At 44.2% G+C, this 25,234-nt stretch overlaps 1 protein-coding gene across 2 annotated transcripts in view; it reads left to right on the forward strand.

Moving 5' to 3' along the window:
* The window catches only part of TRAF4 (TNF receptor associated factor 4), a 51,445-nt gene extending 42,730 nt beyond the window's left edge, over nt 1–8,715 (forward strand). For both annotated transcript variants that reach the window (XM_063955892.1, XM_063955893.1), the window contains exons 5-7: nt 185–346; nt 1,938–2,093; nt 4,958–8,715. In XM_063955892.1, the coding sequence (XP_063811962.1) occupies nt 185–346; nt 1,938–2,093; nt 4,958–5,590 (951 nt within the window). In that variant the 3' untranslated portion in view covers nt 5,591–8,715. The remainder of the gene's footprint in view (nt 1–184; nt 347–1,937; nt 2,094–4,957) is intronic.
* Nucleotides 8,716–25,234: the final 16,519 nt, after the last annotated feature.

A 25,234-nucleotide genomic window follows, 5' to 3' on the forward strand; every position in this document is an offset into this window, starting at 1 on the left:
ACAGTGCTTGAGTTCTGTATTTCCCATGTCCAGCTAATGACTTGCACATTTACAGTTTGGAGCGATAATCTTTGATGCATTAGTTCTGTCAAACATGTAAACGTTTCTCCTCTTTCTCACGCGTTTGCTTCAATACTGAGAAACATTTCTTTGCATTAACCCTATATTCCCTTGTTATCCATAGGATCACCAGGGCTGCTGTCCCCAGGAGAGTGTATACTGTGAAAACAAGTGTGGCGCTCGCATGATGAGACGTGTCTTATCTCAGCATTCGCTGTCTGAGTGCCCTAAGCGTACTCAGCCGTGCACTTACTGCAGCAAGGAGTTTGTGTTTGACACCATCCAGGTAATGATCGGGAGCTTATAATATAAGGGTACAAGGATCAGAGGAGTAGATGGTTGCCACCCATGGTTCTGTGTAAGTCTGGTGGCTCTCTGCACTCCTGTTGGTTGTCTCACACTCCAGTTGCTGTGTGAAAGACCTTGTAACTTGCTGCAGGTTTATGATGTCCAGCGCCTCCTGCACACAGCATAAACTGTGGTAACCAAGCCACATACAGCTGGGCGAGACGTTAAATCTTAGGTTATCCTGTAGCTACAGTATCTGTGATGGCTTCACATTTAGGAGCTTGAGCATGAGAATACGGGAGAGTGAAGACTCGTCAGACATCTGCAAGATCATAGATGAAGGGGAGCGATGAGACTACTGTTACTCTGTACTGAACAGCCACAGTACATGGTTCTTTTAAACTTTTTTTTATTTTTAAGGTGCAGAACCACCATTTATAGAGACAAGTTATCCTTATTAGACTGCCTAAATCCACATTAGTGATGACCAAATCTCACCTCACTTTTAAATGGTTTCTGAGTAGAGCTTTGACATGTTTGTTCTACTAGTCACAATGTTTGTTATTGGATGATTGCTAACTCATACTATCCTCTACCCCATAAGCCATCTGTATCCCAAATCATGCCTACTCTATCTTAATCTTGATTTCTGGCAATCAGTAATAACTCCCCTCTGATGAGAGGTGACTCCTATTCATTCTAGCAAACGTGTGATAAATTACAGGATATGTGATCCTTTTATTAGTTTAGTAATTACAGCAGGGAAATGGAGAAAAGGTGACAGAGGTCTGCTCGCTAATGCAAAACTTTAGCCTTCTAGTCTCCGAAGGTTTACCCAATATTTTCCTATACGTAAAGTAATACATAAAAGATGTTAACCTTTAGTAGTTTTACATAGCTCCCTGTGCCCTCCAGAACAGCAGGGGGTACAGTAATTCCTTCTGAAGCTACAGTAGGTATGGTGTCACTGCAGTGTCAAAACTTTATTGTGGTGACAAGAGTAAGGACAACAGCAGTTGCTGATTATCTTGTATCTAATTCAGAAAAAAGCTATTAAATCACAAGTGTGTTATTTTCTTTTTTTGTTTGCTTGTTTCCATCCCTTTCTCTTGTTCTGTGTAAAAGGAAGCAGTAACTATAGATAAGGCCATGGTTAGGTGCGCCACAATCCCAGACTAGTATACCATAGAAGCTATTCAGCTGTTGGCCATGATCTGAATATGTGTAGTCCTTTTGCAACCAATCCAATTTGGCCTATGCAGTGCTACCAGCACCCACTGTATTTGCAACAGCCACTGACCTTCCGTGGCATTTTTCAGTCTTATTGGGGTGGGAGGTAACTTGAACACCCCCAATCATTTAAAAATGTGGTTCCTGTCTCCCCATGTAGATACTCCAAAAATGAGAGGGCTCTGCTCGCATGAGCCTAAATTCTAAAGGGTTTACTAAGGTATAGTGTAACATAGTTGATCACATATCCTGGAATAACTGTTGACTTATATGTGTTTATCTTATATAGATGGTCCTGTTGAATGAATTCTACTTGTACTGGCATTTCATACTACGTGGCTTTCCGTTTATTTTTGCAGAGTCACCAGTATCAATGTCCTCGATACCCAGTCTCCTGTCCCAACCAGTGCGGCATTGCCACTATTGCCAGAGAAGACTTGAGTGGGCATTTAAAGGAGAGCTGCAGTTCTGCATTAGTTCTTTGTCCTTTCAAGGATTCTGGCTGTAAACACCGGGTAAGAATTCCATGATCCATGATTTTCCATATCTGATTCTGTATGATAATAAAAAAAACTGGTACGTCAGAATGGCTGCAGAACACGTGTGGAAGCGGTAGGACCAATGAGAGGGCCACAATATCTGTGATTGCGGCTTCTCATTGGTCCACCCTCTCACATTCTTCACACTGCCCAGGAAGGAGGCATAGTTATAATGTTCTCAAAATGCTAAGTAGCTGCACACCTTTATCACTGCTAGACTAGGGGTAGGCAACCTGTAGCTGCTGTGTAGTTCCACAGCAGCTGGCATGCTGGCCTGCCCCTGTGCTAGACCAACAAAAGTTAGGAAGCAAAAATATTTTTTGTTTATTAACAAATTTTATTTTTATATATATATATATATGTATGTATATATATATATATATATATATAAAACAAAAGGTAACCCTTTTTTTGCGCTGTACCACTTGTCTCTAACCACCAAGAAATACCCTCTGTCAGATAAGGTATCTAAAATAGGTATGGGATAGGAAAAAGATCTTGTGGGAGCCAATCAGCCTTCAGAATAACAATATTATAAAAAAAATTTTATTTATACACAAACAAAAGGTGTTTATAACCTAAAAGTTTGTCCTAGGTACAAATATCTAAAAATTCAATAAAACTATTAAACAATCTTATACATAGATATTTTTAGATGGTGTGAGGAATTTACAGTCAGGTGATCAGTCAGAACTTGTAGGAGACGTGCATCCAACCAGGTGCTTGTATTATAGCTTTGTTAGCTCAATAGTGTAAACCCAACGCGTTTCGTCCGTTAGGACTTCATCAGGGGTTGATAATCAGCTTTCATGATAAAATGATTTACCACTGATTAAGACAGATTTAAATTCTTAATGTTACATCCAATCACAAGTTCTTTTCGAATGATTTGGTATCTAAATAAACTTCATCAAAACAGAAAATGTACAATTAGGTTGAAGTCAGAAGTAGTATTTATCCCTAATCAAGGAGAATAGAATCCTACAATCCAACTCTGCTCCAAAAAATCACCACAATGGGAGTCTTTAGAAATTTCCAATCCTGAACCGCACTATTCCTTTTTCACTGGAACAGGCACAACCTCACAGGATCACAACTACACAGTAGTTGTGATCCTGTGAGGTTGTGCCTGTTCCAGTGAAAAAGGAATAGTGCGGTTCAGGATTGGAAATTTCTAAAGACTCCCATTGTGGTGATTTTTTGGAGCAGAGTTGGATTGTAGGATTCTATTCTCCTTGATTAGGGATAAATACTACTTCTGACTTCAACCTAATTGTACATTTTCTGTTTTGATGAAGTTTATTTAGATACCAAATCATTCGAAAAGAACTTGTGATTGGATGTAACATTAAGAATTTAAATCTGTCTTAATCAGTGGTAAATCATTTTATCATGAAAGCTGATTATCAACCCCTGATGAAGTCCTAACGGACGAAACGCGTTGGGTTTACACTATTGAGCTAACAAAGCTATAATACAAGCACCTGGTTGGATGCACGTCTCCTACAAGTTCTGACTGATCACCTGACTGTAAATTCCTCACACCAACTAAAAATATCTATGTATAAGATTGTTTAATAGTTTTATTGAATTTTTAGATATTTGTACCTAGGACAAACTTTTAGGTTATAAACACCTTTTGTTTGTGTATAAATAAAAATTTTTTATAATATTGTTATTCTGAAGGCTGATTGGCTCCCACAAGATCTTTTTCCTATCCCATATATATATATATATATATATATATATAGATATATAGATATATATAGATATCTATATATAGAGAGATATATATATAGATATCTATATATAAATATATATATATATATATATATAATTTTTTTTTTTTTTTTTTAGTATGGCTCAAAAACATAGACCACACATCCAACAAAGTGAGCACATTTAACTCAGGAGAAATGTTAGGTTTATTTTGTGGCTAAAGGCGGAATCTCGTAAAAACGTACATTTACAAAATAAAACTATCTCTCTTGGAAACAACATTATAAAAGTCACTTTGGGCAGATAAAAAAATAAAGTTATTCTCTGTGAAGGCCATTGCACTGAAAAGCGAAAAATAGTGCGTGCTCATGTTTTTTGGGGGCAGATGTATTAAGCCTGGAGAAGTGATAAAGCAGTGATTAGAGGAAGGTGGTAACGCACCAGCCAATCAGCTCCAATATGTTAATTTGCCTGTTAGGAGCTGGTGCGTTATCACCTTATTTATTTATTTATTTATTAACAGTTTCTTATATAGCGCAGCAAATTCCGTTGCGCTTTACAATTTGAAATAACAATAACAAACTGGGTGATAACAGTCAGAGGTATGAAGGCCCTGCTCGCAAGCTTACAATCTATAGGGAAATAGGCATATGTACACATGGAAAGGTGCTATCTATTGCATAGAATGAGCACTTATCACTGCTTTATCACTGCTTTATCCCTTCTCCAGGCTTAATACATCTGCCCCTTATTTTTATTTCCATTGTATGTGGAAGTATTATTCTCCTATGTACAACATGCATATAAATTCATATTGTAAAGGACAATGAGGACCATGCCAGTCCAAGTATAGGGTGGCAATAACTAAACTTCTTCTATTCAGAGCTATCTGTAGCTTGATCTAGCTATCAGAATGTCACCAAATTTGGTAGAGAGACATGGGAAGACACGGGTAGCAGGATTCCACAAATATATTTTAGTGCAAAAAGTCACCCTAAAGGGGAATATTACACTGTACAATGTGAAAACAGCGTAAAAATGGGCAGATAGATACATTGATAAAGAGATATTGTTTTCCACGGTCAATGCTAATTGTATTTTGCTTTTCACTTGCTTACTAGTGCCCTAAGATTGGGATGAGCAGACATCTAGAAGAAAATATGAGAGCTCACCTCAGCATGATGTCCTCCCTGGTCAGCCGACAGAGGCAAGAGATCCTAGAACTGAGAAAGCAGGTGGAGGAGCTGTCTGTGAGCAGTGAAGGGGTACTTATCTGGAAGATCAGCGACTACACCCGAAAAGTGCAGGAAGCAAAGATTCGGGGCAACTATGAGTCCTTTAGCCCACCATTTTACACACACAGATATGGTTACAAGCTCCAGGTCTCTGTCTTCTTAAATGGAAATGGAAGTGGTGAAGGCAACTATCTTTCAGTCTACATAAGGGTCCTCCCTGGGGAGTACGACAACCTACTAGAATGGCCTTTTTCATATCGCGTCACTTTTTCCTTGCTTGACCAAAGTGATCCATCATTGTCCAAACCCCAACATATCACTGAGACTTTTAACCCTGACCCCAACTGGAAAAACTTCCAAAAACCAAGTGGCTCTCGAAATTCCCTGGATGAAAGCACCCTTGGCTTTGGATATCCCAAGTTTATCTCTCACGAGGACATACGAAAGCGCAACTATATACGAGACTCTGCTGTATTCCTTAAAGCATCTGTGGACATTCCTCAGAAAATCATTGCGTAATCAAGCGTCATGGAAACATTAGAGAGGAGATTCGGCCTCTTACTAAAATCAGTAGTGTTTTGCTTTCAGTTCTTGATTGGCATCACTGCCACAGATGCTTCAGCTCCGGGAAGGAGGATAGTTACAATTAAGGTACAAAAACTTGTCATTCAACCCTGTACATTTTATTTTCAGTTACTATGACCAAGTCAACTGTGAAAAAGAAGATGGTTTTCTGCACCATTGATGCTCTTTGCTTTTTGGAGATGATGTCCCAAAATAAACAGCAAAAGTGTACTTGACCAAAAGTTCATCTTTATTCTTCTCTGTGGGCAAAAAATATAACAACTGCCGCAAAAGTAAGACTAAATCTGTCAGCTGGCATGTAACAATAACTCATGGTGTGCCTATTGGAATCAGACACACAACAATGGGTTTGCCTGTTTCTGGAGTGCAATACATTGCTGGGCAGCGTTGTGACAGGACAGTTAGTAAGCCATATCAGGCGCTGAAAGGTGTTTTTGAGGTCAACACTCTCACCTGAGAACTTTTCATCCAGAGAGCAAAACAGGTGTTAACATGAAGCCAAAGTGTCCAATCGGAGTGAGGTCGGAGAGGTGTGCCCCAAGCAATAGAACAGAAGTGGGTCTACCTCAGGGGTACTTGTGGTGCTGGCCTTGTGTACAAAGGAGTACATATAACTATTAAAACCTGACTAATTTCTTCGGCTGCAAAGGGTCCAAGTGGTTTAAAAAGAAGACACAGCCAATAAGTACACTATAAAATGCACAGTCCTGAGAACAGCACCATATCTTGAGGTTCTTTCTCGCACAGTATGGAAGCCGTTTATTTGTATTCTGCGCAGCAGCATTTTCTACATTTTATAGTCTTTTTACTTCTTATTTTGTAATTGACCGTTTGATAATGAGGTGTTCTGGACAGCTTTGGGATTTGATTCTGATGATTTTGTAGTTGGGGAATTCGATTATTGATCAGTTTTATGACAAAATAATGTTTTGTTTGATGTGATGTCTCTGATGTGAGATCTGCAGCTCTGTACATTTCAGTGAATGAACCAACAGTAACCATTGAGACCAGTGCATAGTACTGAGATATAAGCGCCTCAGTCATAAAGAAATAATGTTGTACACGGCTCTTTAGCACAACACTAAGTGACCTAACAGTAGTGACGGAGTTAATGTTTTGTACTAATCTGCTGAATGCAGAATGTTCTGCATAATCCATATGTTGCAAAGAGAACTGTAAGCAATCCTATTTTCAGTGCAATGACGTGGTACCTCCACTGTTGCCAGTCAGTACGGTAGGAACTAGTGATGCCAGCAGGCACGAAGCACTGTGTGATCTCGCTAGTTTCCATTGAATTGATTGGCTGCACTCATCAATATTGGTTCAGCTCCTAAAATATCTGTACCCTGTGAATAGGTGTCTACTCAAAATATTTTTCTGTCTATGTTCTGTCTTTTTTCCCCATGTTTATATGTGCAACATGAGCTCTAACATAGCACCCTAGCCTAACTGCACATGAATACAAAGGATCGTGTTACTCACGTAAACTTCTTTAGTCTTAATAGTAAGCTAATCCTGTAACCTGTGATTGCAATATTGTCATCTGTCTGAACAAGATATTACACAACGTGACTTTCTTTCAGAGAATAAGCATTAATACTGACCCTGTAACATTTGTTTAAAGCTAAAAACAGTGACAGGTTAAATTTTACACTTGGAGATTACAGCTCCCAACCAGGGAGTCCCGGCCGGCGATGGGGGTGGGGCAGTTATTTGCATTTTGCACTGCACTGCAGCCTCACATCTGAAACCACCATTGCTCCTATCTGTCCTGATTTAGGCATATCGGGAGGTATGGTCAATATGGGAACAAAAACACTTGAATTGCATTTTTTTGAGTAATAATGTTAAATGTCTTGACATATTTATATACAGTATATTTCACACTCTTCCCCTATTGTGATTACAGTGCTAATAAGTTGCCGCTAAAGGGTGTCATGTGACCAATGAGCAGGTTGCAGGAAGGAATATTTATCACAGTGTCTTGTCTGACACATATAGATCTTTCAGCAGTCAGGAAAATATATACATTTTTTTTCTGTACACACAGGAGGCAGCCATTTGTGGGCTGAACCAGTATTCAAAGGAACACAGACTATGATTTCACACATAACCAGTGCCTGTTGGCTGTGATGCTCCAGTGGGGATACAATCAATATCCCGGCTGCAGGGATCCCGGCGCTCAACATGCTGGCGCCGGGATCCCGACCGCCGAGATACCGACACCTATTCTCCCTCTTGGGGTGTCCACGAGATTCCTGGAGGGAGAATAACCACCGTGCCCGCAGCGTGGCAATCGCAGCGATCCTGCGTGGGGCGCATTCCGGCGCCCCACGGTCGGGATTCTGACCGCCGGGCTGACGGCCGCCGGTATATCGATACCAACCCGCTTCAGTGATGTCATTAGTTTCCTAGTGACCGTTTGCATTGTTTAGTCAGCACCAATGCTTCTTTCTATTGTGAATATGCAATGCTGATTAAATGGCATCTGTTACTGCAGAAGATGAATTCCGGGTTGTACATTCTCTGGCGCTTCTATTCAGTTCTTGAAGGCAGAATCAAAATTACTTGATACCCCCTGAAAGGTATTGCTGTTTCCATTTTCAGGATTCATGTTAGATTCTCTAGAAATAATATATGCGGTATAATAGTCACTTCTGATTAATACAACATCTTCCATGTAAATAAAACTACTGCTGATGTGCCAATAGGTAATAAGGTCTGCGGCGCACTGTGTAAATATAACAGATGACGCCGACTTATGAGCCATATCCAGAGCTATGTACATTGCAGTGATGGTGCTACAAGGACATGATCTGCTCGTTTATCTGAAATAATCTGGAACCCGTTGACAACTGTAGATCTCAGAACACAGTGTGGTGGATCTGGCAACAGTTACAATGGTGACATGTAGCGTGTATGAGTTATTTTGTTATCGTTGTTCTTATTTATTGTCTAAGAATTTCTGTTGAATGAAGAATTAATGTATTGTATGGGAGGGGTGGCTGATTGCCTTTATACTTTTGTATAATAAATCCTCTCCATATTGAAAATCCAAATCTTTCTGTTTTTTGATCATTTTCTGGGAGATCAACTCCTCACTCACAACCTTTCAGGTGTTTGAAGAATGTCTTTTACTCATGATTCAACTATAACACGCACAGCACTGTATAAATACACAAGCACAGCAAAGCCACACATTTCATGTTATTTATGTTTCATGTACAAACCAGGTGGAGCTTAATGATTTAAGGCTTGGTCATGTCAAATAAGTGTTGTTATAAGGGAGTTAGACACTACAGGCCATTTATGAAGCTCAGGGTAAAATTCCTTGTTTTTTTCAAAGTTCCACTTTGCGCATAATCTTGGTAGACATTGCCACAAATTAGAAGTACACCTCAGTGTGAGAGATAGTAGAATCTTTAGAAGCGCAAACTGTGCAAACTCACCTATTTGTCTGACCTCCTATCACTTCTTTGACACCTCTTTCAAAAGAATAGGATTTTCTAGTTTCCCCATAAAATACTATTCAGTTTTGCATTTTTTTATGCCCTAAATTGAGGGAGGGAATAGGTCATGTTTTTGCATGGGTTATTTGTGTGTGTCACTTATATAGTAGTTACACAGTAAGATAAAGTGCAGAAGGTAGTAACATCTATAAATGGTATGTATTCAGGATGGCAGCGGTTGGGATGCCGGCAGTTGAAATCCCAACACGTGGCCAGAAGACCAGTGCCGGAATCGCAACATCTCTCAAAATGTCGACGGCAGAATCCTGATAGCCGGCATCCCGATCGTAAGTATGCCGGGTACTGTTAGGGCTGTTTCTAGCCAATTTGGCTCCCAGTGCGAGATTTTAAAATGCGGCTTCCCTTAGATGTCCCAAGAAAAACATTGTGCGCGCCTACGGAGCGCGCACTCCCGGCAAGGGAGTGTGACCTCATGTTAATGGGCGTGGCCTCGTCTGAAAAGACTACCTCACACCCCAGTTTTTGACCCTGCACCAACAGATCACGCCCACCATAGGAAAAAATACATTCTACCATATTAGGCCCCACACAGTAATGCCCCCTGCACCATATTATGCCACACACCGCAATGACCTTGATACATTATATCCCCACATTACGGCAGGCAGAGTCCCCATTTTCCACATCACGACAGGCAAGAGCCCCCATTTTCCACATCACGGCAGGCAAGAGTCCCCATTTTCCACATCACGGCAGGCAAGAGCCCCCATTTTCCACATCACGGCAGGCAAGAGTCCCCATTTTCCACATCACGGCAGGCAAGAGTCCCCATTTTCCATATTACGGCAGGCAAGAGACCCATTTTACACATCACGACAGGCAAGAGTCCCCATTTTATACATCACGACAGGCATGAGTCCCCTTTTTACACATTACGGCAGGCAAGAGTCCCCTTTTTACACATTACCGCAGGCAAGTGTCCCCTTTTTACACATTACGGCCAGCAAGAGTCCCCATTTTACACATTACGCCGGCAAGAGTCCTTATTTTACACATTACGGCAGGCAAGTGTCCCCATTTTATACATTATGGCAGGCAAGGGTCCCCTTTATACACATTACGGCAGGCAAGAGTCCCCATTTTACACATTACGCAGGCAATTGTCCCCATTTTATACATTATGGCAGGCAAGAGTTCCCTTTTTACACATTACGGCAGGCAAGTGTCCCCATTTTATACATTATGGCAGGCAAGAGTTCCCTTTTTACACATTACGGCAGGCAAGTGTCCCCATTTTATACATTATGGCAGGCAAGTGTCCCCATTTTATACATTACGGCAGGCAAGTGTCCCCTTTTTACACATTACGGCAGGCAAGTGACCCCATTTTATACATTATGGCAGGCAATTGTCCCCATTTTATACATTATGGCAGGCAAGAGTTCCCTTTTTACACATTACGGCAGGCAAGTGTCCCCATTTTATACATTATGGCAGGCAAGAGTCCCCTTTATACACATTACGGCAGGCAAGAGTCCCCATTTTATACATTACGGCAGGCATTTGTCCCCATTTTATACATTATGGCAGGCAAGAGTTCCCTTTTTACACATTACGGCAGGCAAGTGTCCCCATTTTATACATTATGGCAGGCAAGAGTTCCCTTTTCTCTATCGTCCTAGTGGATGCTGGGGTTCCTGAAAGGACCATGGGGAATAGCGGCTCCGCAGGAGACAGGGCACAAAAAGTAAAGCTTTAGGATCAGGTGGTGTGCACTGGCTCCTCCCCCTATGACCCTCCTCCAAGCCTCAGTTAGATTTTTGTGCCCGGCCGAGAAGGGTGCAATCTAGGTGGCTCTCCTAAAGAGCTGCTTAGAAAAGTTTAGCTTAGGTTTTTTATTTTACAGTGAGTCCTGCTGGCAACAGGATCACTGCAACGAGGGACTTAGGGGAGAAGAAGTGAACTCACCTGCGTGCAGGATGGATTGGCTTCTTTGGCTACTGGACATTAGCTCCAGAGGGACGATCACAGGTACAGCCTGGATGGTCACCGGAGCCTCGCCGCCGGCCCCCTTGCAGATGCTGAAACAAGAAGAAGGTCCAGAATCGGCGGCATGAAGACTCCTCAGTCTTCTTAAGGTAGCGCACAGCACTGCAGCTGTGCGCCATTGCTCTCAGCACACTTCACACGGCAGTCACTGAGGGTGCAGGACGCTGGAAGGGGGGCGCCCTGGGAGGCAATGAAAACCTATTTTTGGCTAAAAATACCTCACATATAGCCTCCGGGGGCTATATGGAGATATTTAACCCCTGCCAGAATCCGTTAAGAGCGGGAGACGAGGCCGCCGAAAAAGGGGCGGGGCCTATCTCCTCAGCACACAGCGCCATTTTCCCTCACAGAAAGGCTGGAGGGAAGGCTCCCAGGCTCTCCCCTGCACTGCACTACAGAAACAGGGTTAAAACAGAGAGGGGGGGCACTAATTTGGCGTTAGAAATATATAAAAAAGATGCTATAAGGGAAAACACTTATATAAGGTTGTCCCTATATAATTATAGCGTTTTTGGTGTGTGCTGGCAAACTCTCCCTCTGTCTCTCCAAAGGGCTAGTAGGTCCTGTCCTCTATCAGAGCATTCCCTGTGTGTGTGCTGTGTGTCGGTACGTGTGTGTCGACATGTATGAGGACGATGTTGGTGAGGAGGCGGAGCAATTGCCTGTAATGGTGATGTCACTCTCTAGGGAGTCGACACCGGAATGGATGGCTTATTTAGGGAATTACGTGATAATGTCAACACGCGGCAAGGTCGGTTGACGACATGAGACGGCCGACAAACAATTAGTACCGGTCCAGACGTCTCAAAAACACCGTCAGGGGTTTTAAAACGCCCGTTTACTTTAGTCGGTCGACACAGACACAGACAGGGACACTGAATCCAGTGTCGACGGTGAATAAACAAACGTATTCCTTATTAGGGCCACACGTTAAGGGCAATGAAGGAGGTGTTACATATTTCTGATACTACAAGTACCACAAAAGAGGGTATTATGTGGGATGTGAAAAAACTACCGTAGTTTTTCCTGAATCAGATAAATTAAATGAAGTGTGTGATGATGCGTGGGTTCCCCCCGATAGAAAATATGGGCGGTATACCCTTTCCCGCCAGAAGTTAGGGCGCGTTGGGAAACACCCCTTAGGGTGGATAAAGCGCTCACACGCTTATCAGAACAAGTGGCGGTACCGTCTATAGATAGGGCCGTCCTCAAGGAGCCAGCTGACAGGAGGCTGGAAAATATAATAAAAAGTATATACACACATACTGGTGTTATACTGCGACCAGCGATCGCCTCAGCCTGGATGTGCAGAGCTGGGGTGGCTTGATCGGATTCCCTGACTAAAAATATTGATACCCTTGACAGGGACAGTATTTTATTGACTATAGAGCATTTAAAGGATGCATTTCTATATATGCGAGATGCACAGAGGGATATTTGCACTCTGGCATCAAGAGTAAGTGCGATGTCCATATCTGCCAGAAGATGTTTATGGACACGACAGTGGTCAGGTGATGCAGATTCCAAACGGCACAAAGGTGTATTGCCGTATAAAGGAAGAGGAGTTATTTGGGGTCGGTCCATCGGACCTGGTGGCCACGGCAACTGCTGGAAAATCCACCGTTTTTTACCCTAAGTCACATCTCTGCAGAAAAAGACACCGTCTTTTCAGCTTCAGTCCTTTCGTCCCTATAAGAGTCATATCTGCCCAGGGATAGAGGAAAGGGAAGAAGACTGCAGCAGGCAGCCCATTCCCAGGAACAGAAGCGTTCCACCGCTTCTGACAAGCTCTCAGCATGACGCTGAGACCGTACAGGACCCCTGGATCCTACAAGTAGTATCCCAGGGGTACAGATTGGAATGTCGAGACGTTTCCCCTGCGCAGGCTCCTGAAGTCTGCTTTACCAAGGTCTCCCTCCGACAAGGAGGCAGTATGGGAAACAATTCACGAGCTGTATTCCCAGCAGGTGATAATTAAATTACCCCTCCTACAACAAGAAAAGGGGTATTATTCCACACTATATTGTGGTACTGAAGCCAGAAGGCTAGGTGAGACCTATTCTAAATCTAAAAAAATTTGAACACTTACAAAGGTTCAAATCAAGATGGAGTCACTCAGAGCAGTGATAACGAACCGGGAAGAAGGGGACTATATGGTGTCCCGAGACATCAGGGATGCTTACCTCCATGTCCCAAATTTGCCCTTATCACTAAGGGTACCTCAGGTTCGTGGTACAGAACTGTCACTATCAGTTTCAGACGCTGCCGTTTGGATTGTCCACGGCACCCCGGGTCTTTACCAAGGTAATGGCCGAAATGATGGTTCTTCTTCGAAGAAAAGGCGTCTTAATTATCCCTTACTTGGACGATCTCCTGATAAGGGCAAAGTCCAGGGAACAGTTGGAGGTCGGAGTAGCACTATCTCGGATACTGTTACAACAGCAGGGGTGGATTCTAAATATTCCAAAATCGCAGCTGATTCCGACAACAAGTCTCCTGTGCTTAGGGATGATTCTGGACACAGTCCAGAAAAAGGTGTTTCTCCCGGAAGAGAAAGCCAGGGAGTTATCCGAGCTAGTCAGGAACCTCCTAAAATCAGTGCATCATTGCACAAGGGCCATGGCAAAAAAATGGTGACTTCCTCCGAAGCAATTCCAGTCGGCAGATTTCATGCAAGAACCTTTCAGTGGGATCTGCTGGACAAATGGTCCGGATCGCATCTTCAGATGCATCAGCGGATAACCCTATATCCAAGGACAAGGGTGTCTCTCCTGTGGTGGTTACAGAGTGCTCATCTTCTAGAGGGCCGCAGATTCGGCATTCAGTTTTGGATGTTGGTGACCACGGAGGCCAGCCCGAGAGGCTGGGGAGCAGTCACACAAGGAAAAAATTTCCAGGGAGTGTGATCAAGTCTGGAGACTTTTCTCCACATAAATATAGCTAAGGGTAAATTTATAATGCTCTAAGCTTAGCAAGACCTCTGCTTCAAGGTCAGCCGGTATTGATCCAGTGGGATAAAACATCACGGCAGTCGCCCACGTAAATAGACAGGGCGGCACAAGAAGCAGGAGGGCAGTGGCAAAAACTGCAAGGACTTTTCGCTGGGCGGAAAATCATGTGATAGCACTGTCAGCAGTGTTTCATTCCGGGAATGGAAACTGGGAAGCAGACTTCCTCAGTAGGCACGACCTCCACCCGGCAGAGTGGAAACTTCATGGGGAAGTTTTCCACATGATTGTAAACCGTTGGGAATTACCAAAGGTGGACATGATGGCGTCCCGTCTGAACAAAAAACGGGACAGGTATTGCGCCAGGTTAAGAGACCCTCAGGCAATAGCTGTGGACGTTCTGGTAACACCGTGGGTGTACCAGTCGGTGTATGTGTTCCATCCTCTGCTTTTCATACCTAAGGTACTGAGAATTATAAGACGTAGAGGAGTAAGAACTATACTCATGGCTCCGGATTGGCCAAGAAGGACTTGGTACCCGGAACTTCAAGAGATGCTCACAGAGGACTTATGGCCTCTGCCGCTAAGAAGGGACTTGTTTCAGCAAGTACCATGTCTGTTCCAAGACTTACCGCAGCTGCGTTTGACGGCATGGCGGTGGAACGCCGGATCCTAAGGGAAAAGGCATTCAGGAAGAGGTCATTCCTACCCTGGTCAAAGCCAGAAAGGAGGTGACCGCACAACATTATCACCACATGTGGCGAAAATATGTTGCGTGGTGTGAGGCCAGGAAGGCCCCACGAAGAAATTTCAACTCGGTCGATTCCTGCATTTCCTGCAAACAGGAGTGTCTATGGGCCTCAAATTGGGGTCCATTAAGGTTCAAATTTCGGCCCTGTCGATTTTTCTTCCAGAAAGAATTGGCTTCAGTTCCTGAAGTCCAGAAGTTTGTCAAGGGAGTATTGCATATACAACCCCCTTTTGTGCCTCCAGTGGCACTGTGGGATCTCAACGTAGTTCTGGGATTCCTCAAAACACATTGGTTTAAAACCAGTCAAATCTGTGGATTTGAAGCATCTCACATGAAAAGTGAACATGCTCTTGGACCTGGCCTGGACCAGGCGAGTGTCAAATTGGTGGGGTTTTTTTTTTCTCAAAAAAGCCCATATCTGTTTGTCCATTCGGACAGGGCAGAGCTGCGGACTCGTCCCCAGTTCTCTCCCTAAGGTGGTGTCAGTGTTTCACCTGAACCAGCTTATTGTGGTGTCTTGCGCCTACTAGGGACTTGGAGGACTCCAAGTTGCTAGATGTGGTCAGGGCCCTGAAAATATAGGTTCCAGGATGGCTGGAGTCAGGAAAACTGACTTGCTGTTATCCTGTATGCACCCAACAAACTGGGTGCTCTTGCTTCTAAGCAGACTTTTGCTAGTTGGATGTGTAATACAATTCAGCTTGCACATTCTGTGGCAGGCCTGCCACAGCCAAAATATGTAAATGCCCATTCCACAAGGAAGGTGGGCTCATCTTGGGCGGCTGCCCGAGGGGTCTCGGCTTTACAACTTTGCCGAGCGGCTATTTAGTCAGGGGCAAACACGTTTGTAAAATCCTACAAATTTGATAACCTGGCTAAGGAGGACCTGGAGTTCTCTCATTCGGTGCTGCAGAGTCATCCGCACTCTCCCGCCCGTTTGGGAGCTTTAGTATAATCCCCATGGTCCTTTCAGGAACCCCAGCATCCACTAGGACGATAGAGAAAATAAGAATTTACTTACCGATAATTCTATTTCTCGGAGTCCGTAGTGGATGCTGGGCGCCCATCCCAAGTGCGGATTATCTGCAATACTTGTACATAGTTACAAAAATCGGGTTATTATTGTTGTGAGCCATCTTTCAGAGGCTCCGCTGTTATCATACTGTTAACTGGGTTCAGATCACAGGTTGTACAGTGTGATTGGTGTGGCTGGTATGAGTCTTACCCGGGATTCATAAATCCTTCCTTATTGTGTACGCTCGTCCGGGCACAGTATCCTAACTGAGGCTTGGAGGAGGGTCATAGGGGGAGGAGCCAGTGCACACCACCTGATCCTAAAGCTTTACTTTTTGTGCCCTGTCTCCTGCGGAGCCGCTATTCCCCATGGTCCTTTCAGGAACCCCAGCATCCACTACGTACTCCGAGAAATAGAATTATCGGTAAGTAAATTCTTATTTTTACACATTATGGCAGGCGAGTGTCCCCATTTTATATATTATGGCAGGCAAGTGTCCCCATTTTATACATTACGGCCGGCAAGTGTCCCCTTTTTACACATTACGGCAGGCAAGTGTCCCCATTTTATTCATTATGACAGGCAAGAGTCCCCTTTATACACATTACGGCAGGCAAGTGTCCCCTTTTTATACGTTACGGCAGGTGTCCCCATTTTACAGAGAGAGAGAGAGAAAGAAAGAATACTTACAGAGGCGATTCCCGCTCTTCGGCACCGCCTCTCCAGTCGTTCCTTGCACTGTCCGCCTCTCCCTCTTCGTACCTTGGCTCCCCTCCTCCTTAGTACTCCGCTCGGGGGGGCGGAGTTTCGCGGAATGAAGCGGTTACGTTGTGACGTCACGCCGCAACTGCGTCATTCTGCGAAACTCCGCCCACTAAGCTGGGTACTCGGGGAGAGGGAGGAGGGGGAAGCCAGGGAGCCACAGTCAGTGCCGTGGCGGGCGCCCCGTGCAGGTTGCACGGCTCACCCGCCCCAAGAAACGGCCCTGACTGTTAGGGTTAGGCGGTGGGTAGGTGGGAGTGGTGGTTAGGTTAGGCACCACTGGGGGAGGAAGGGTTAGGCTGTGGGGGTAACAGTTAGGGTTAGGCTATGGGAAAGGAGGATTAGGGGAGTATACTTACCGAACCCTTTTCGGGATTCTCACCATTGAGATGCCGTTGACAGTCTTCTGATGCCGGCATTCCAACCATCGGTCACGCGTATGTATGCCTCATAAACCTATATGTGTATTCAGAGGAAGTGTAATCTATACAATACTATGCACACCTTATTTTCCCTGTGATAAATGAAAAAACTTCCTGACCTTAAAAAGTACAAAAATTCTCTTGATCCAACAACCCCATAAAATCCTCTGCTAATTCTGTGTCAGAAAGGTGTTCCTTCACAAATACACCCCAGACTGCAGTTGGGGTCACGGGTCTACAATGTCCTGTTCTGATAGACTATTGCTATACAACATATCTCTTGGTAGTTTTTAGACCTTTTAGTAAACAAGCTTTTCTAGAAGGTCAGCTCGCTATCTTCCACAGTTATTTTTCCTACTTTAGTGTCCCAATGAAAAAAAAGGTTTTATTTTTCTTGCAGTTTATATTGTTAAATAATTTTTCAGTTAGTCTTACTATATTTTGCAATCCACTTTCAGTCTTTGGATGATTTCCTTTTCAATTTGGTTTTCTACATTTGTTGTTTTACTTAATTTTCTGTACCTTCTAGTTCTAACCATAGGCGTGCGCAGCACATTTTATTAGGGGGTGCACCGCCGGAATGGTGTGCATAGCACCGCCTTTTGTGTATGTCTAGCACCATCTATTAACGGTCAACACAATATAAACATCCACCCTTGTACCAATCCTAATAAAGCAGATACATTGTCAGATGTTGTGGTGTGCACCAAACAAACACCCCTGATGGCACTCACTGCAATTACACTGCTCCTCCTCAGCCTGGTCTGGCTCCCACTCTCTTTTCGTGTGACGGGTGGGCGTGCGAGCAGCATGACATCATCACGTCACATCACGCTGTTTTTGTACATGGAAGTGGAGCCGGAAATTTGAAAGCCGGTGTCAGTGTCATCCTTGATTAACCCAGGCATCTGGTCAGTAATGCAGTCCTGACAGGGTGCAGCGCAGAGGGGACAGTAATCAGCCTGCTTGGCAATCGCTGCATCAGGCATGTGAGGTCGGGGTGCCAGAGATTAGGGGGTGCCTGTGCGCACCAGGCACCCCCCCTGCGCACGCCTATGGTTCTAACAATCTATTGGCAGCGTGCTGCTGAATATCCCCGTGATCATGACACTGGCAACATCGCAGATTTCTCTAACATCCTAGTGGATACTGGGGAACTGTACTTTAGTACCATGGGGAATAGATCGGGTCCACTGGAGCCTGGCAATTTAAAACCTTTAGTGTGTGTATGTGTGTGCTGGCTCCTCCCCTCTATGCCCCTCCTACCATACTCCGTTTAGAAAAATGTGCCCAAGGAGCCCGGTGCATTTCCCTGGAGCTCCAGAGAGTTTCCTTTAGTTTTGTTTTAGTTTATTGTTTTCAGGTAGTCCTGGTTGGCGACCAGGCTACCTGCTTCGTGGGACTTAGAGGGGGGACTGAACCAACCTCCAGAGGGTTAATTGTTCATAATCCCAGCTGACAGGACAGTAAGCTCCTGAGGTGCTGATCACACATCGTTAGTATGTGTGCCCACACCAGCAGCTAGCCGACACCCTCTAACAGATGCTGAAGATCGCGGTGTGGTGAGTGTTACACCGGGGTCCCGGTTAGCGAGTCCCTGGTGCAGTTTGGCGGCAGGTCGCACGGCGGTCACGGGCCACGAGCTGCTGTGTCCGCCGCGGACAAAACTGGCTCACGGCGGATGCGCCGCAGTGCTCACTGCCCCTTCGGGCTTGTCTGTACTGTTTTATATATGTGAAATTTAGTCAGGGCCAGTGTAATACTGTGAGGGACCATGCGCCATTGCAAGGTGCGTGGCTTCCCGGGGCAGGACCAGAGGCGGGAAGGCGCCATTTCCTGCTGCTGCGGATCATCAAGGCTGCATGCACGCTGCTCCTCCATGGACCCACGCTGTTACAGACTGTGTACTGGTACCAGGGGGTCATAGCATCGGGGGAAGGTGGGCACTACAGCGGTAGCGCCTCTGCACTTTTATTAGGTTTTACACATTATTTCACACACTGTGCTGCTGTGTTCTGTGTGCTGGTGTCCGCTCCTTACTGTCACTCCAGGGGCTCTCTAGGGTCTGTGTGGGGGTGTTTTATAGTGAGCTGCGCTATATTACAGTTGTTTCAAGATGTCTGTGGACATTGGGGGTCATTCCGAGTTGTTCGCTCGTTGCCGATTTTCGCTATGCTGCGATTTGTTGCAAACTGCGCATTTTCCCGGCGTTTGCTAAAAAAGCAGGCGTGCCAGGGAAAAACGCGGGGTGGCGGCTGGCCGAACGCAGGGCGTGTTTGTGACATCAAACCAGGAACTAAACGGACTGAGCTGATTGCAATCTGTGAGTAGGTCCGGAGCTACTCAGAGACTGCTAATAATTATTTAGTAGCAGTTTTGCTAATCTTTCGTTAGCTATTCTGCTAAGCTAAGATACACTCCCAGGGGGGGGCGGCCTAGCGTGTGCAATGCTGCTAAAAGCAGCTAGCGAGCGAACAACTCTGAATGAGGGCCATGGTTATGTGTGCTGCTTGTAACTCTACCCCTTCATCAGCGGGGTCTCTCGTGTGTGAACAGTCATCTTTGTCTCCTCAGGGACACAGTTCACAGGCACCTGACTGGCTGGATAATTTTAAAAGCATGATTCAGAATTAGCTGCAGCAAAAAAGGAGAAGCAGGTGTTAAAACAGTCTATTGATTGTCTGGCCAAAGCAGCAGATATCAGAAAGGCTTCTCAGCCCCTTCTGTTGGTTTCACCTAAACGCTCACTGTCACAGGTGCTCCAGTCTGATTCTGAACAGCGTGATGTGGATGATGAAGATATGGATGAGGACAGCTCTCTGTCCCCAGGAGTGGAGTCCCTCATTTATGCTGTGAGAGAGGTTCTTCACATACCAGATCAGGATTTAGAACCAGATGAGGAGTTGTATTTTAATGTTAGATCAAAGACTTCAGCAACTTTTCCTGTGTCTAAAGAGTTACTCCTTTTCCAGGGAAGCATGGTTAAACCCTGATAAGAAATTTAAAATTCCTCAGAGGTTTTTAGCTACCTTTCCCCTCCCAGCTGATGATAGGAAGGTATGGGAAACCCCCCCCCCGCCAGTGGATACGTCTGTCTCCAGACTATCTAAGAAGTTGGTGCCAGGGGCTATATCCCTAAAAGAGTCGGCTGACCATAAAATTGAGACCACTTTCAAGGCAATTTAACTTTTGTGAAATTCTATCAGTTTGACACCTTGGCCAAGGATGACCTTCAGTTTGGTCAGGCGGTTTTACAGGGGTCTCAGCACTCTCCCACCCATTTGGGAGGTTTGGGACTTCCCTATGGTACTAAAGTACAGTTCCCCAGTATCCACTAGGACGTTAGAGAAAACAGGAATTTAATACCTACCGGTAATTCCTTTTCTCGTAGTCCGTAGTGGAAACTGGGTGCCCGGCTTAGTGCTTCGATTCCTGCTTACTTGAATAAGTATTTGGTTGGTCCGCCGTTGCAGACCCTTCATGTTGTTGGGATAGCTGTGCTGTCCTGGTTGGGTTGGTGTTGTTATCCTCTGTTCAGGTTAGTGCCCTTCTTTTGGTTATGGTTGTGTGTTGGCTTGTTGCCTCACCGCTGTTGTATTTATTCCTTCTCTCGTGGTATGTCCGTCTCCTCGGGCACAGTTTTCCTAGACTGAGTCTGGTAGGAGGGGCATAGAGGGGAGGAGCCAGCACACACATACACACACTAAAGGTTTTAAAGTGCCAGGCTCCAGTGGACCTGATCTATACCCCATGGTACTAAAGTATAGTTCCCCAGTATCCACTACGGACTGCGAGAAAAGGAATTACCGGTAGGTATTAAATTTCTATTTTTCCTGCACACGTCTATGGGTTGCAAGACAGAACTACTAGAGATGTTACTAGAGGCAATGTGCCATTCCAGAGCGGCACATTGTTACATGGAATCGTTGTGGGGCAATACAGATGGTGTAATGGTTAGCATTACTGCCTCACAGCAGTGAGGTCATGGGTTTGATTCCCACCATGGCCCTAACTGTGTGGAATTCGTATATTCTCCCCGTACTTGCGTGGGTTCCCTCCGGGTACTGCGGTTCCTCCCACAATCCAAAAATATACAGGTAGGTTAATTGGATCCCAACAAAATTAACCCTGCCGTAAATGCATAAACATGTGGTAGGGAATATAGATTGTAAGCTCCACTGGGACAGGGACTGATGTGAATGGCTAAATATTCTCTGTAAAGAGCTGCAGAATATGTGTGAGCTATATAAATAACTGGTAATAATCGTCCACCCAGATGTTTTCTTTCCCTTATTTCCATATTGTTTGTCTAGTATTGCATGTACATTGAGAAAAAATCCCATTTGACTTTTTAGTTAATGCCACTAATTTCGCCCAAATTCTTCTCAGAGTTTTATAAACTCTGTCACGTTCAAAATTCATAAATTCATACTTTACAGTATGGAAGTCTCTTACAAAGCATTTTACTGAACCTCATGTGGAATGTTACCATAATATGATCACTGTTCTCTTAAGGTCCTCTCACCTGTACATAATGGGTGTGGGTCAACCTGAAAAAGGTCAACAGTGTCTAGTTTGACCCCAAAAGGTCGACATGCACAACATCGACATGGGAAAAAGGTAGACACAATATTTTTTTTGTATCGTTTCCCCTGTAAAATGTCCAGGAACCTCAATAAGTGCACCGCGTCCCCTTGCATGGCTCGCACTCGCCGTGCTGCGGGCAAGGTCTCTTGCTTTGCTACTGCTGCGCTCAGCACAGGTTGCTATTCCCAATTGTAGTCCACGTGGATGGTAAAGTATGAAAAAGTTGATTTTTTTTTTTTAAATACTCATGTCGACCTTTTGTCCACGTCGACCAGTAGTGGTCAACCTATTGACTGTCGACCTTAGTACTGTTGACCTAGCATCCGAATCCCTTACAATATACAATATAATATACTGTATAATCTCTCTGGTTGGTTGTTCTACCACTTGCTTCCATTGCCTACTAGTTACAGATCTACTGGTTCCATTGTCCCAATGTACTGTATAATTGTATAGTAAAACTACCCATGCGGATAAGCACATTTACATTGTTGCACTTTCATTTTGTAAGCACAGTTGCCCTGTGCCCAATGAGATGCAACCACCATGCTCCTCAATCTACCTGTGTCTTTGTCTGTGATCTCAAAATGCACCATGATGTTGGTTCCTCCCTTGTTTACTCCAATAATCTATCAACCTAATCTACATCGTTCTGAGTGTACAGTACCTGGGAATGTGCTTCTCAAAAGAGCAACATGGAGATGCAAGGGGTGTAGGTGACTGTGCGGCCTCTGCAATGCATGGAACACTTGTAAAGGCACACCCTTTCTATCCCTTTATTTCGTTTTAATGATATTGGACTGCAAAATTAAATCTAGGCACGCCATACTTCCTATGGACCCCTCTATCCATTTTACTTCAAGTCATTCTTTTTATCATTGAAGTGAGTGATCATAAGCCATTTGGGGAATAACACCTTTCTGCAGTCATTTGTGATGACTTGCTTCCATTCACTATGGTGGTATCAGTAGAATGTGTGAAGAGACAGATGAAGGGGAGCCGTTATCTGATGTTGATATGAACTAGGTCACTTATAAATAGACAGTTTGCATGCATTTATTTTATCTAATTATTAGGGAAAAAAGGATATCACACATAAATACGTATATTCATTCTCTGTTTGGAAACGTCCTGTTTATTTGGAAAGATTTTTAGGACTTTACATTATGGAGGTAATTCTTCTTTGCATGATCTGTCTCGGAATAGCGATGGAGTTATTTATTTCATAACTCATTTCCAGTGACCAAAACAACCACTTTCTGCAATGATAAAGTTAAAGCTCTCCAATCCACATGATGAATGGTTTTGGGTATGTTACAGTAGGGCACAAAGTAAACACTTCAAATGTGAAAATGATCACAATTGTACTGTAGTCTGTGTATAAACAGTGTTCACTGTTTTTTTTTTTTGTTTTTTTTACATACAGGTTTCCCTGCAACCAATGTTTCAAATGAGTGAGCCTGATCCCCGGGGAGCACAATATTGTGACATAAATATCTCCTCTCCAGTAACCGTATGCCCCTATGCAAATATTAGATACGCGAGCAGAGCTGTATTTGTGCAGGTGTTATATGTGTGTCTACAGCGTACATCCTGAGTGTCAGACTCATGGTCATGCATGTCATTATGACTTACAAAAGGGCCAGGATTCATTAATGATCTCACCTGGATAATGAACACACATACATATATAAAATCCGCTAAAGTCTGTCCCATCTCTCACCACTACTTCAGCGACAGGACAAACCCTACCTGGAAAGGAGGAGGAAAGCTGGGAACAGGTAAGTAAGCAGCCACAGGATGAAGAGGAGGAGGGAGTGGAGAGGGCCAGAGCAGCAAACAAAGAGAGGGCAGTGCAAGGGGGGAATGGGGGGGGGGGGGGGGGGGCAGCAGGCAGAGTGAGCTGTCCCAATCAGCTAAGTTCTCTTATCAATGGCAATATATAAAACAAAAAAACAAAGTCATTGTTCAGAGCACTTCTCATTGTATAATTCAATAGAAACTACAGTGTATATATATATATATATATATAATGTTTCACTCTCACCTATTATAAGTGAGTTGGGTACGCACTATCCAATTATTGAATGATCGATTTAACCACTGGATGTTTCCATATTAGAAGGGAAATTGCTACATTTCATTGTGATAATATACTACACATTGGGGATTTCTCACATCCTTTATTTCATGTACACGAGATCAACAGTTAAACAACAGGACAAAATAGTAAGGAATAAAACCCAAGAACGGACAACTACCTAATAATAAGTATATTTTTTACTACGAGACTCATTAGCCACACCTATCATCCTATGACTGAGAAAGTAACGCCATCTTCCTCACTATCTTCCACTTTGTTCATACAGCTTTTATAGGATCATCTGGGATAGATATTAGAGAGGTTAAGAGGCAGCCACTATCCCTAGTGAAGCTCAAATTCCTCTACTTCCCTCTTATATCCTATGGACAATCCCCGTGTGGCCACTATATCAGAGCCTTTCAGTGTAATGCGATTGGACGAGGATTCAGTGGATGGTAGTGAGGAAATAATGGTGCCGGAGGAGACTGTTCCCTCTAGCAACCAGAGGAGCGGTCCCTCTGGTGCAGTTGGGATAAAAGATACTGAGTTACCTAGTCAGATTGTGGTGGTAGGGGATTCTATTATCAGGAAGACAGATAGGGCAATCGCCATACAGTCTGTTGTCTCCCGGGTGTGGCACATAGTGGACCGGGTAAACAGATTGTTGGGTGGGGCTGGGAAAGACCCGGTGGTCTTGGTGCATGTTGACACCAACAACAAAGTTAGTGGAAGGTGGCATGTCCTTAAGAAAGACTATAGGGACTTAGGCAAGAAACTTAAGGCAAGGACATCTAAGTTAATATTCTCTGAAATATTACACATGCCACGCATTAGCCCAGGGAGGCAGAGGGAGAATAGGGAGGTAAATCTGTGGCTTAGGGATTGGTGCAGGAAAGAGGGGTTTGTGTTCCTGGAACACTGGGCGGACTTCTCAGTCAGGCACCATCTTTTTTGTCGTGATGAATTGCACCTGAATGAGGAGGGGGCAGCGGTGCTGGGGGGAAGGATGGTTAGAAGGTTGGAGGAAATTTTAAACTAGGAGCCTGGGGGAGCGTTTAAAAACTACGGGTCATACAGAGAGAATAGTAAGGATGGTGGTAGTGAACCAAATGGGGTGGAGAAGGGGGGAGGGAAAGAGCAGACTCCACGGCCATTAACATGGGTACTAATGAGGATATTACCAAAGTATTGCCAAAACACTGACTGGTGACGATTATGGATAATCGTTTCTGCACACAGAAAATGATGTCACTTGCGCAAGGGGAAATACTTATCTTACGTGTATGTATGTAAACGCTAGAAGCCTTACAGGCAAAAAGTGTAAACTAGAAGTCCTTGCCGCAAGCAAACAGTACGACATTATAGGCATTACTGAAACCTGGTGGGACGAATCTCATGACTGGTCAGTTAATATGGAGGGTTATATGCTGTTCAGGTGAGACAGATCAAACAAACGGGGTGGAGGGATATATGTCTTTATGTAAAGCCGTT

This window comes from Pseudophryne corroboree, chromosome 2 (genome assembly GCF_028390025.1).
Source record: "Pseudophryne corroboree isolate aPseCor3 chromosome 2, aPseCor3.hap2, whole genome shotgun sequence".
In the NCBI taxonomy this organism is placed as follows: domain Eukaryota; kingdom Metazoa; phylum Chordata; class Amphibia; order Anura; family Myobatrachidae; genus Pseudophryne; species Pseudophryne corroboree.